This window comes from Petromyzon marinus, unplaced genomic scaffold (genome assembly GCF_048934315.1).
Source record: "Petromyzon marinus isolate PM22_M1 ecotype Great Lakes invasive population unplaced genomic scaffold, UKy_Petmar_22M1.pri1.0 PM_G_Scaffold_189, whole genome shotgun sequence".
Taxonomy (NCBI): Eukaryota; Metazoa; Chordata; class Hyperoartia; order Petromyzontiformes; family Petromyzontidae; genus Petromyzon; species Petromyzon marinus.
Window position 1 is genome coordinate 4372 of NW_027422749.1, and position 13671 is coordinate 18042.

The following is a 13671-nucleotide window of genomic DNA, read 5'->3' on the forward strand; positions in this document are numbered from 1 at the left end:
CCTCCCCTACCTCCCTCCCTCCCCTCCCTCCCTCCACTCCCTCCCCTCCCTCCCCTCCCTCCCCTCCACTTCCCCCTCCCTCCCTCCCTCCCCTCCCTCCCTCCCACCCCTCCGTCCCCTCCCTTCCCTCCCTCCCTCCCCTCCCTCCCTCCCCTCCCTCCCCTCCCTCCACTCCCTCCCTCCCTCCCCTCCCTCCCCTCCCCTCCCCTCCCTTCCCTCCCTCCCTCCCCACCCTCCCTCCCCTCCCTCCCTCCCTCCCCTCCCTCCCTCCCCTTCCCCCCTCCCCTCCCTCCCTCCCTCCCACCCCTCCCTCCCTCCCCTCCCCTCCCTCCCTCCCTCCCCTTCCTCCCTCACCTCCCTCCCCTTCTTCCCTCACCTCCCTCCCCTCCCTTCCTCCCTCCCTCCCTCCGTCCCACCCTCCCTCCCCTCCCTCCCTCCCCTCCCTCCCTCCCCTCCCTCCCTCCCTCCCCTCCCTCCCTCCCTCCCTCCCTCCCCTCCCTCCCTCCCTCCCCTCCCTCCCTCCCCTCCCCTTCCCCCCTCCCCTCCCTCCCCTCCCTCCCTCCCTCCCTCCCCTCCCCTCCCTCCCTCCCTCCCCTCCCCTCCCTCCCTCCCTCTCCCCTCCCTCCCTCCCTCCCCTCCCTCCCTCCCTCCCTCCCTCCCTCCCTCCCTCCCTCCCCTCCCTCCCTCCCTCCCCTCCCCTCCCTCCCTCCCCTCCCTCAGCTCCCCTCCCTCCCCTCCCTCCCTCCCCTCCCTCCCTCCACTCCCTCCCCTCCCCTCCCTCCCTCCCCCCTCCCTCCCTCCCCTCCCTCCCTCCCTCCCACCCCTCCCTCCCCTCCCATCCCTCCCTCACTCCCTTCCCTCCCTCCACTCCCTCCCCTCCCTCCCTCCCTCCCCTCCCTCCCCTCTCACGACGTTCCGACCGCAACACAAGCAATCACCGTCAGGTGTGAAAACCACAGCAAGAACATTTAACTCGTAATCTCGTAGTCACTTACGTGTTAATATCGCCTGACGATGTCACTTACATGTTAATATCGCCTGATGATGTCACTTCCCTCTTAATGTCGCCTGATGATGTCACTTCCTGCTTAATGTCACCTCATGATGTCACTTCCCTCTTAATGTCACCTGATGATGTCACTTCCCTCGCATTCAATGCAAACATGTCCAGGGCCCCGAGCCCTCCACCTCCGTCTGAAATGTCCAATGTGCCCATCGCAGAAAGCTGGTGCTACACACAGGTAACTTGTTCCCCTGTTGTGGCCAATCACATTCAACGGGTCTCCCGTCTTGTGCCGATCAAAGTATGCGCATGGCTAATGTATTTAACTTTTACACGTTTTTTTGTTCATCGCGCAAAGCCATCCAAAATGGTTTCATAATTATGTGTAAGTGCAATTATGGATTATCATTGTACAGGCTATTTTTGTACATCAGATTGCAAAGTTCATAGAATTGCACTAACAACATTATACTAGATAATTGTCTCTGATTTTGACTGGTAGTGTATTTTTACAAAAGGGGCAGCAGTTTTTATCAAATAAAAAAATAAAAAGGCCTTTTATTGCACACTCTAATCTATGACATGTTGAGACTTGTTGTGTTAACGCTGTGCAGTAATGAACATGCAAGGTAATCCCAGAACACTAATAAGACCCTTTCATTTACAGTAATGTTTCTTTCCTTATAGACAGTTTGTGTTTTTTGAGCACAATATTCAGATGTGTGGGTGAAATACTTGAGGGTTTGTCAATGGTCATGTATTTATGGTAATGCATGAGCTTTATAGCTGTTATGTGCTCGTGTGTTTCAGGTTAAGGTCGTAAAGTTCTCTTATATGTGGACCATCAACAATTTCAGCTTCTGTCTTGAAGAAATGGGCCAAGTTCTCAAGAGTTCTACATTTTCAGCAGGCACCAATGATACATTGAAATGGTACAGTAAATTCTGGCTATTTTATGACATAAAAAAAATCACAATGCTCACGGAGGTGCTTTACTAGAACAATTTTGCATAGTGCATGTTTTAGTTCATACTATATTGTTTTAGTAATGTAGTCTGCGCGTACATACACACCTAATATTAACGACCATGTCTTGTTCATATGTTCAATCAGGTGCCTACGCATAAACCCCGAGGGTTTTGACGAAGAGAGCAAAGATTACCTATCGTTGTCCTTGTTATTGGTCAGCTGTCCCAAGAGTGAAGTCTACGCCAAGTTCAAGATTTCTATTCTTAATGCCAAGGGAGAGGAAACCAAGGCTATGGGTGAAACTACTTGTATTAAAGTATCAATTCACGTCATATGTGTATTTGGTAACAGGATTATATCATAATCAGCCATTATTTATCGACTGCTTGAAACATTTTATAAACCTTACGAACACCATCCCTCATCCTTCACATGAGCTGATCTAATATCTCCTTGTCTACGTTTGACATCGTCTTGGGCATGTACTTTACTTTTCTTCCTATTCGACCACTAGTCTCATCCATCAACCATCCCATTTAGCGATGTGTCCTGTCCAAGCCCAATCTATATTTACAACAGTGAATATGATGTCTCTAATTTGCCGTTTTGATTTGACCAACGTGTTCCTCTTTCAGTTTCTCACTGTAATTCTCAACATACTTCTCTCCACGCTTTGTGTACTTTGTAGTTTTATTCCATTTGTCAGTGTTTCTATTTGTAATCAGTGTTTCATAGTAGGTAATATGCACTAGATTGGAATCTTTCATCCTGTAGCACATTGCAACTTTTCATTATCAAATTCATATTCCAAAAGTGATCTTGATCCTGTTCCACCTTCAGGAGTTTCCATTATGCATATTTTTGTGTTTTCCATGATATTGACCCTCCAATAATAATTTTATTTTGCTTAGTGTACCTGGACATTGTCATTCACGGACATTTCTTTTCCTAGTTTTACAATCTTCACCATGTGTTATTCCATTGTAATTTATCAAGTGACGGCTTTATTTTTTCTGCTTGCACTCACTGTTTATTACAACTTCATTATTTTTGTTTGTATTCTCATCCATTTTTTTATTCATTTCTGGTGGTTTTACAAAGGTTGGCATTTTCATCCCATTTCACACTTCTCCTTTACCTTGCTTTAGTGGTTCATATTGTTTGTTTTATAATTGCCTTATTACTTTCAGGATACTCTTTCAATGCGCGATAACTATTTTAAGTGATGACATCCATACATTTACTGTGCTTTGCTAAGGCTATTAACATTTCTCTGAGAGTCTAAATCTATCTTTTTGTTTTAAACTTTCATGTTTTTTTCTTAGTATTTGCTTTGGTGTTGTCTTTGGTAATGTTAACATGTAACTCACGTCACACAACCATGTTTACAAAGACAAGCATTATTAATACACAAACACATTCACCTAATCCATATGAACTATATCTTCATACACTTAAATCCAGGTCTGATTTTCATCTACCTTGAAGTTAAAAGCTAAACTGAACTATTTTTATTTTACCAGGCAAGGCCCACTGAGCTACAGTGTGGGAAAAAAGTATTTGATGCCCTGCTGATTTTATACGTTTGCCCACTAACAAAGAAGTGATCAGTCTATAATTTTCATGGTAGGTTTATTTGAACATGTAACTCACGTCACACAACCATGTTTACAAAGACAAGCATTATTAATACACAAACACATTCACCTAATCCATATGAACTATATCTTCATACACTTAAATCCAGGTCTGATTTTCATCTACCTTGAAGTTAAAAGCTAAACTGAACTATTTTTATTTTACCAGGCAAGGCCCACTGAGCTACAGTGTGGGAAAAAAGTATTTGATGCCCTGCTGATTTTATACGTTTGCCCACTAACAAAGAAGTGATCAGTCTATAATTTTCATGGTAGGTTTATTTGAACAGTGAGAGACAGAATAACAACAACAAAATCCAGAAAAACGCATGTCAAAAATTGTATAAATTGATTGGCATTTTAATGAGGGAAATAAGTATTTGACTCCATCTCAATCAGAAAGATTTCTGGCTCCCAGGTATCTTTTATACAGGTAACGAGCTGAGATTAGGAGCACACTCTTAAAGGGAGTGCTCCTAATCTCAGCTTACCTGTATAACAGACACCTTTCCACAGAAGCAATCAATCAGATTCCAAACTCTCCACCATGGCCAAGACCAAAGAGCTCTCCAAGGATGGCAGGGACAAGATTGTAGACCTACACATGGCTGGAATGGGCTACAAGACCATTGCCAAGCAGCTTGGTGAGAAGGTGACAACAGTTGGTGCGATTATTCGCAAATGGAAGAAACACAAAAGAACTGTCAATCTCCCTCGGTCTGGGGCCCCATGCAAGATCTCACCTCGTGGGGTTGCAATGATCATGAGAACGGTGAGGAATCAGCCCAGAACTACACAGGAGGATCTTGTCAATGATCTCAATGCAGCTGGGACCATAGCCACCAAGAAAACAATTGGTAACACACTACGCCGTGAAGGACTGAAATCCTGCAGCGCCCGCAAGGTCCCCCTGCTCAAGAAAGCACATATACATGCCCGTCTGAAGCTTGCCAATGAACATCTGAGTGATTCAGAGGACAACTGGGTGAAAGTGTTGTGGTCAGATGAGACCAAAATGGACCTCTTTGGCATCAACTCAACTCGCCGTGTTTGGAGGAGGAGGAATGCTGCCTATGACGCCAAAAACACCATCCCCACTGTCAAACATGGAGGTGGAAACATGCTTTGGGGGTGTTTTTCTGCTAAGGGGACGGGACAACTTCACCGCATCAAAGGGAAAATGGACGGGGCCATGTGAGAACCTCCTTCCCTCAGCCAGGGCATTGAAAATGGGTCGTGTATGGGTATTCCAGCATGACAATAACCCAAAACACACGGCCAAGGCAACAAAGGAGTGGCTCAAGAAAAAGCACATTAAGGTCCTGGAGTGGCCTAGCCAGTCTCCAGACCTTAATCCCATAGAAAATATGTGGAGGGAGCTGAAGGTTCGAGTTGCCAAACGTCAGCCTCGAAACCTTAATGACTTGGAGAAGATCTGCAAAGAGGAGTGGGACAAAATCCCTCCTGAGATGTGTGCAAACCAGGTGGCCAACTACAAGAAACGTCTGACCTCTGTGATTGCCAACAAGGGTTTTGCCACCAAGTACTAGGTCATGTTTTGCAGAGGGGTAAAATATTTATTTCCCTCATTAAAATGCAAATCAATTTATAACATTTTTGACATGCGTTTTTCTGGATTTTGTTGTTATTCTGTCTCTCACTGTTCAAATAAACCTATCATTAAAATGATAGACTGATCATTTCTTTGTCAGTGGGCAAACGTACAAAATCAGCAGGGGATCAAATACTTTTTTTTCCTCACTGTACATAGCTCTTTTTCAGAAGTGCCCTGGCCACAAACAATAGCCTAACGAGATGGCTTATTGTGTGGAAATGCATAGCAGCCAAATACTCTGGATTTTTATAAATATGGAGGGAAAAACCGGAAGACCTGGATAAAAATACATGCAAGCACAAGGAGAACATGCAGACTCCAAATATACAGGCATCAGGGTTGAGATCGAACCCATGACCTATATACCAGGCGAGGTAGTTGACTGCCACCGTGGCGCAGGGCTTTAGAATACATTGCTATCTTTACATTTTGAAAATATAATGAAGTTTTTTTTTCCCATTACATGAAATTACCACAGTTTATTGTAAGAACTGGTGAGTATTGTTTGAAACCTATTTTTTTACAGAGACCCCGCGAGCATACCGCTTTGTCCAAGGAAAAGACTGGGGATTTAAAAAATTCATTCGAAGAGATTTTTTGCTTGATGAATCTAATAGCTTGCTTCCAGATAACAAACTGACACTCTTTGGTGAAGTAAGTATGACATGCTGCGGCTATTGTGTAATTCTCTATTTTATTCATTACAATTGCACAGTTGGAGTCAATATTCTACTTAATTGAAGATTGTAATAATTACTTTCCCTGTTCCATACAAGGAAATTGTTAACATGAGTTTTCCAAGCACTTTTTTCCTCCACTGGTGCTAGAGTTAACATAGCACAACAATTAAATAATCAAGCGTAATTTTTTTTAGGTTTTCTCCCTCTGGATAGTGTTTATATTTAAACCTTGACATTTTTATAAACTAGAATGTCAGGTATTACATAATGTGTTTTGTTTAAATGTCGCCACATGAATTCCTTTTCCTATTCTCGGACATCAGCCAGTTTGATGTAAATGTTTATTGTCCTTGGGGGGGTCCTTTTAATCACCAGATTAAATTTTTTTACCTTTAAAATCCTTTACAAAATACAAGCATTTTTGATAATGAAAGGAAGCACATCAAGGAGGGCTGTTCACTTCCTCTGTTGCTGTGCAGAACCCATAATTAGGGGCCTCACTACCTGTTGAAACTGTTTATACAGTGTAAAATAACTTGACAAAAATATAGAATGAAAATTGATTAATATGAAAAACATTTCACGGACCACTATTTTGGCATTATTCACAACACTTGTTCTGATATAGGATGTTTGTGCAGATTTGCTTGCTTGATTGAACCAAAGCCTACATCTTCATGCAAAATGTGAAGTTAAGTGAGGATTTGTAAAAAAAAATCATCAAATGCCTTCTCAAAGCTGGTTGATGTTTATGCAGGTTAGTGTGGGGCAGGATTCCGTGAACATTTCTGGTCAATCCAGCATGAGTACATTCAAAGTACCAGATTGCCGGCTGGCAGTTGACTTCGGGGAGATCTGGGACAATTCCCGCTTCACTGACTGCCTGCTTCGTGTTGGTGGCCAGGAGTTTAAAGCCCACAAGGCCGTATTGGCAGGTCTGTGCCACAACAAGCAACACATGCGTCGTTTAGTGTACAATAGAACCATATAATTAATGATACTGTAATTAGTTTGGGGTAATCAACTACAGCCATTTCCTGTTTTACACTGAATTTTATTAACTAACACTGGCAAATGCTTACGTCAATTTGTAATGCTTTTTGTTAAAGGATACATCAGTAAATATGTGTAATGAATTCAACTGAGTCACAGACGCACTTCTTCAACCAACACACGGGGTACTACCCCTTAACACATGAACAACCTATGGTGGTGGACCACCAGGCTATCTACACTAATTACACGGGGTCCGGGTCCACGTGTTGGTGACTCTTGTAGGACGTAGATTCTTAAGGATGAACAACAGCAGCCGGTCCCTCTCAGGGACCCGGCTTTTATCCTCTGTGGCAGGGGTGGCTCCGCCCTTAGCCACGACCATCTTCTGGAATCCTCTAGCGGGTTCCCGGCCCTGACACGTGACCACCCCTAGCCCCCACCTGGGGGCCCTGTGTACACTTTACCGGTCACGTGTCCTTCGGGGTCAAGTGCCATGGCCCTTGGTAACCCCATTCCCATGGCCAGCACTCTCACACCCTATCCTGTAGGGGTCGGCACCGCACGCAGAGCGTGGTGCCACTCAGCACTGTCAGACAGCGCTCACCATGCCCCTCTCGGGCCGGTACTGCACCCACATCCACGTGGTGCCCTCGATGTTAATACGATGTTAATACATCGCACGCCGTGCCTCTCTATAGCCGGCATTACACAATGACATTGCGATGTCACTACATATATATAAATGTAATATTGTATTATGTGAGAGATAAACATATTTAATAATCCTGTTGCTAAAGTTTTTATTCCGTTTTTATTTACTTCACTATATCATCGTTGTGCAGGAATTCATTTTACACAATGCAATTATGGTGTAGGTTTTGAGCCTCTAATTTGGACATTTATTTGCGTCCATGTTTGACAAATCTGTAATGGATATGCCATATGAAATAAAATATGGATCTGGATTGTACCTCTTTTGTATCTAGATTATTTGATCTCTAGATATAACATCTAAATGTGTCTGTACCACATTCCGGTGTTTTTCCAATTAACTGTACAGTAAAACCTTGAATTGCGAGTAAGTTCGTCTGCAAGTGTTTTGCAAGACGAGCCAAATTTTTTAATAAATATTAATTTGATAAACGAGTGAGGTTTTGCAATACGAGTAGTACGTATACGCTTTGTCTGCCGAGCGTCACGTGATCACAACTGATATACGAGTGCTTTGATATACGAGTGCTTTGGATTACAAACACGTTTCCGGAACAAATTATTCTCGCAATCGAAGGTTTCACTGTATTTGTTAACAGTTGCTTTACCTTTTTCAGGTCGGTCACTTGTTTTTAATGCTATGTTTGAACATGAAATGGAAGAGAGCAAAAAGGTATCTTTAAATGCAATCTTAATACAGCACATTAATACTGTGATCATACATTTCCAAGGTGCATTTGTCACAATGGATCGGTTGATAAGTATCTCTTGAGAGTGCTGTCAAATGTTGAACTATTACCCTAGTAACTCTTTTGGCGCATTGCACATTTATTATCAAAAAGTATTCATTCCGAGGGAATGTTAGATTGTATTTTATAGCTATTTTTTATACAACATTTCACAGAAGGCCATTGCATGTGTGTCAAGAATGGATTTATTACGCGCAATAAATAGTCATCGGCAAGTTGAATACAACTTTAATGGAGCCACTTTACATGTGTTGTGTAGATATAACGGATGTTTATTTTATTTAATTGAATGCTATATTTTCGTCTCCCAATATATGCCGAAGTTAATTTGAATATATTGTGTTGCTACCTTGCAGAATCGAGTGGAGATTAATGATGTGGAGCCTGACGTGTTCAAGGAAATGATGCTTTTTGTCTATACGGGAAGGGCTCCAAACCTCGAGAAGATGGCCGATGACCTGCTGGCCGCTGCTGACAAGGTTACACGCTTAAAATGTTAACATGAGATCGCACCACCTTGTGATGTATCGGTATGCAGTTGTAGGTCGCAAGTGAAATTAAAACAGCATTTAGGTATTTTCTAAAGCCCATGTCACAAATAATATGAATAGCAAATGTATATGATGCAGACGTTCACATTAGTGCTTTCAGGTTTTGGAATTGATGTCCTGGGAGATGATTGAATTTTCAACAAAAAATATAAATTGTCATGCAATTTCACAATGGAATTGAATGTCAAACTGGTATTAGTCCATGCTAGAGGCTAGTACGTGTGCATTGAAGTGCATTCACATGCAGCATTTTTATCCTAAGTGCAACCATTTGGCTGTGTGTTCTTGTATTGAGGGTTTTTTGTTAATCACATTAACAATTGATACAATTAGTAATAAAATAAAGGGAAGTGTTTTAAAAGATTGTTTGATGTGGCATGGCTGTATAGAAATAAATTGGAACAAATATACTTTTATTAAGGAAACGGATATCCTGCTGTTCCTGAAGATCTGCCAGATAATCAGTTAAGAGTCATTACTCTCCCTTCTGGAACATCATATTCAATAGTTCCTAAAGCGATTGTAATAAAATAAGAATACAAATCGTATAAAGTCGCATGTTTAAGCTTTGTTCATTAAAGTTTCATATTCTGCTAGAGTTGAAATATGGTGGCTTGCAGTTGCATTGTTTATCAGCTTAACAACCAAACTCTTTAAGCTCTTGGAAAACAACATCTCACCTCCTTTGTAATTTGCATGACTTTGTAACCAATATAATCAAGTTTAGGACAAGGACCCCTAATTATAGTAGAGATCAATAAATACATGACTTAAAACATAAATATGCTGAAAGGTTGATGCCATGTTTTAAGAAAATTATCAAACATTTGACTGCTGTATACTGCGTTTATAAAGTAGTTGATGGGGTGAGGGAATATTAAACAAGCGAAATAGGTAGAGAAAATAGTGTTCTTAATACTGAAATTGCACTTTGTTTTTACTTTTCTCAAGTATGCATTTGAGAGGTTGAAGGTGATGTGCGAGAATGCACTATGCACAAACTTGTCGGTGGAAAATGTTGCGGAGACTTTGATCTTGGCCGATTTGCACAGTGCAGAGCAGTTGAAGGCCCGGGCCATTGACTTCATAATAAACAGGCAAGTCTAGTGAGAGTGTGACTGTCACTGAGCTGCGTAACATTGATGATGCTTACATGGCAATTTGCATTACAGTCCCTTTTAATGGAGACTAACCGTTTGCCCCAATCCTTATAGACACTGCTTATTAGGAGCTCGCTTAACCCTGACTTGTACTTGCAGTCATGCGATGGACGTAATGGAGACGGCGGGCTGGAAGTCCATGGTTCTGTCTCGCCCTCACCTGGTTGCGGATGCTTTCCGTGCCTTGGCCACGGCCCAGTCTCCACAGCTGGGACCTCCATGCAAGCGTCTCAAACAGACTTAACGGTGGCAGGCAAAGAACATCTATGACCAGGAAAACTTGGGCTGCACGGTGCGGTTATTTACCTGTGGCCTCCATGCAAACAACCGTGAAGACTTTGCATCAGACTACCAACTTTCCTCTGCTTTGAAAATAATGTTAATTTAAGCAAATTTATTTACTTTCACAAAAAGGTGGCCAAATTCACTTTACCATGTAATATAGTGCTACATCTATACATCTACAACTCTATAAACAAGTACATATGTAGAAAAAATGGAAAACTACAGCCTAATAAACACCACGACATATCCCAATTGAGAGAGTGTAAAATAAAACGTTCGATGTGATTGTCCCTAGGTGGCAGGACAATTTGGTTCAATTGTTTAGTTAAGTAAAAACAGAATGGTCTAAAACCCTGCAATGTCTACCTTAACATGAAGGATGAGTATTCGTCCAGTGTCTGTGTACTCAAGGTTACAGATAGTGGCATAGAGAACAACCAGTTCTGAAAGATAAGAATGTGCCAAGCCATATAAGGCCTTAATTCAAGAGGTAAACTTTTCAGATTGATTTTTCATTGCACAGACAGCTTATGCATTGACTAGAACAGGAGTACTATGATTGCCGAGTTTGAAGACTGACAAAGATAATATTGCAGTCGTGTATCCTGCGTATAACAAAGCATAGATGGAGTACTCGGTGTAAGAAAAGGCAAGGCACAGCATCAATTTGGCCATGTTACGCAGTTCATAGCATTTCACTTTTTTGCTTGTATGGGCTTTCATGTATGACCCAAAGATTTTTGACTTACAACAAAAGTAAATCTTATTTCCATCAATTTAGTAGTTTGTATTCACGGAAACAAGATGTGCTGTGTTTCTAAGTTTTGTTTCGTATTATATTGTAATGATTTGTTTTTATTATGAATTTCATCTATTACCAACTCGTAGCATCATGTCAACCCAGAGTTTTACGTGATTGGAAGGACCATAATTTTTGCATCAGCGCTGTTTTACGTAACCTCTCACTTAAAATTAAATTGTACATAAAATTGCATAAGCTTTGAAGGATTACACACATAGATTTGGAAGCACAGATTTAAATAATATTCAAAGCTGCAGGATATAATATGAAAGTACAACAAATGAGCAGTGTCATGGATTTGAGTCGATTTGAAGAATATTACAATCTAATGCAATGTGTTGGGATATGAACAAATGCAAACGACGAGAATGTTGGAGGTTTTTTTACGTGTTAAACGTACAAAACAAGTTGGATAATACATGCAAAATTAAGGATAGCCAGTGTTGTAAGCAGTCTATTTATTTTGTTATTTGTTTAATATTTTAGTTTCGTCCTTATATATATTTGATGCTAAAGATGTATATGGTACATTGCACTCTACCTATTCAATTAAAAACTGATTAGGTGATTCGGGGAAGTTATTTGTTGTCATGGTGAGAGTTAAAGCATTGAAATCTGATTGGGGTTCTAATCTGCAGCAAGTCTATGCTGTCGTAAGTGAGTGTGACAAAAACTCTTAGCAGAGTGCAGCCAGTGCGGTGGACTAATTGAACCCTGAAATGTATCAGGCAGTTACCGATAATGTACTCTTCAAATTGTTGCCTTGTATGACTTCCGAAATTGAAAATACTTTGCGCCAAATGTAAATGTTTATTGGAAAATGGATATACTGTAACTGCCAAAAAAATATATATAATTGCAGAAATAATAATATGGTCTTTGTAAAAAGTGTGTGTTTTGAAAAAGTGTGATTGCATGCAAGACAGTTTTGGGTTCTTCCCACGAGTTTTTATGCATATTCAGAGATGAAAATATGTTAATTGGTTTAATAAAAAAATGTTGCTACAATTGTAATACAAAAATATAAACTTGAAGCTAGTAATGCGGTATAGTGCCCCAATGTTTGACCTTTTATCTTTTTCCATTACAGATAATACTGTTTTGGATGTAATATAAATGTTTTGTAAGGCCCTTTTACAATGAATTGTCAGCAGATGATTGGAATTGCAAAATGAACCATTCTTTGTATATTACGTGTTTTCTAAATTGATTTGCATTATAAATGGCAATATAAACCCTTTTCATATGGTAAATATATTACCGTTATCTGATCTCTTCTAGAAATCAGTATTTGGATATAAGAAAAAAAGCTGCTTTTAGCTCTGCACCACTTATTCCACATTTTTTTCATTAAAATTGTTTTTGATAATGTTAATATTTTCATTTATGACATTTTGCAGTGTTACACTTTTTTCGGTAAAGTCTCGTCGAAAGAAATTACTACACGACTTTACCCGAAAGAACCAAAGAGTCATTCCTGCAGTCACGAAAGCTTTGAATCTATTTTGCAGTGTATTTAAAAGTTGAATAAACATGAATGTACCTGGAAATATATCCAGTTTAAGTTGTCATGTTCTTTACTCTGGGAATGTTACAGATATGTGGATATGTAAAATTTCAATTGACACCCAACAGCAACATTTTAACAAGTTGTATTTTGGAGCCAAAGGTAAACTTAAGTGTATATTTCCTTGCCACTTTTAAAGGCATGTTTACCATGTGTTGATAAACAGTTCACTGGAGAATTGTAATGTGTTCACTGTTCATCATTTACAGCGTTTTGTCAACCCACTGCTTAAACGAAGGCCTCACCACACCATGTCGGTCATTCTTCACCCACTGATGTTAACTGTGGCTGGGAATTGAACTGGTTGTTTCGTCAGTTTCCTAGTGCCACCACTCCATTCAATTACATCCTGTTTAATGTGTATAATTATAAGTGGCATTCTTACTCTTTGGTTCTATTCGGTAAAGTCACGTAGGTAAAAAAATTAAAACAACAAAAATCACGACGTTTCGGCCACAACACAAGCGGCCTTCATCAGGTGAAGGGACCAACCTGTCCAGCGGGCAGCGTTGGAGTGAAGAAAGCCAAGCGCTGGTCGCCTCCCTTTAAGCTGTGAGGGGGCAAACAGCAAACGCTCTGACAAAGGAAATTAGCATGAAACGCACCACTGACAAAGCTTGGAATTAGCACAAGATGATAATACACCACCCTGGGAGTTTGGAATATCACTATGCATGTTGTTGTTGCAACGCAACAACAACATGCATAAATACAAACTGACAATTTCATCCTTGCAGTCACGAAAGCTTCAAATCTAGAAGTCGCATTCTATTTTTGGTGGTCATACGTTCAGTATTTTCTGCTGAACTGAGTGTTGGATTTATTCATTTTAAATGTACTTTTTGCTTGGTTACATTTTGCTCAGGTAACAGCTCGCATTTGCGGTAATTGGTGCCATACATCAATGTCTTGTCTGGCATTAGACACGTCTGTACGAACAGTGTTT

The 13671-nt window shown here is 40.9% G+C and overlaps 1 protein-coding gene across 2 annotated transcripts; it reads left to right on the forward strand.

Moving 5' to 3' along the window:
• Nucleotides 1-1128: 1128 nt before the first annotated feature.
• On the forward strand, nt 1129-12712 carry LOC142912074 (speckle-type POZ protein-like). Of its 2 annotated transcripts, none has more exons than XM_076060368.1 (9): nt 1129-1241; nt 1814-1935; nt 2117-2268; nt 5751-5878; nt 6662-6839; nt 8229-8284; nt 8717-8839; nt 9863-10008; nt 10171-12712. In XM_076060368.1, the coding sequence occupies exons 1-9, from the start codon at nt 1164-1166 to the stop codon at nt 10313-10315; spliced, it is 1128 nt and encodes a 375-aa protein (XP_075916483.1). In that variant the 5' UTR covers nt 1129-1163; the 3' UTR covers nt 10316-12712. The 2 variants fall into 2 exon arrangements, with proteins under 2 accessions (XP_075916483.1, XP_075916484.1); XM_076060369.1 differs by lacking the exon at nt 1129-1241 and adding an exon at nt 1278-1388.
• Nucleotides 12713-13671: the final 959 nt, after the last annotated feature.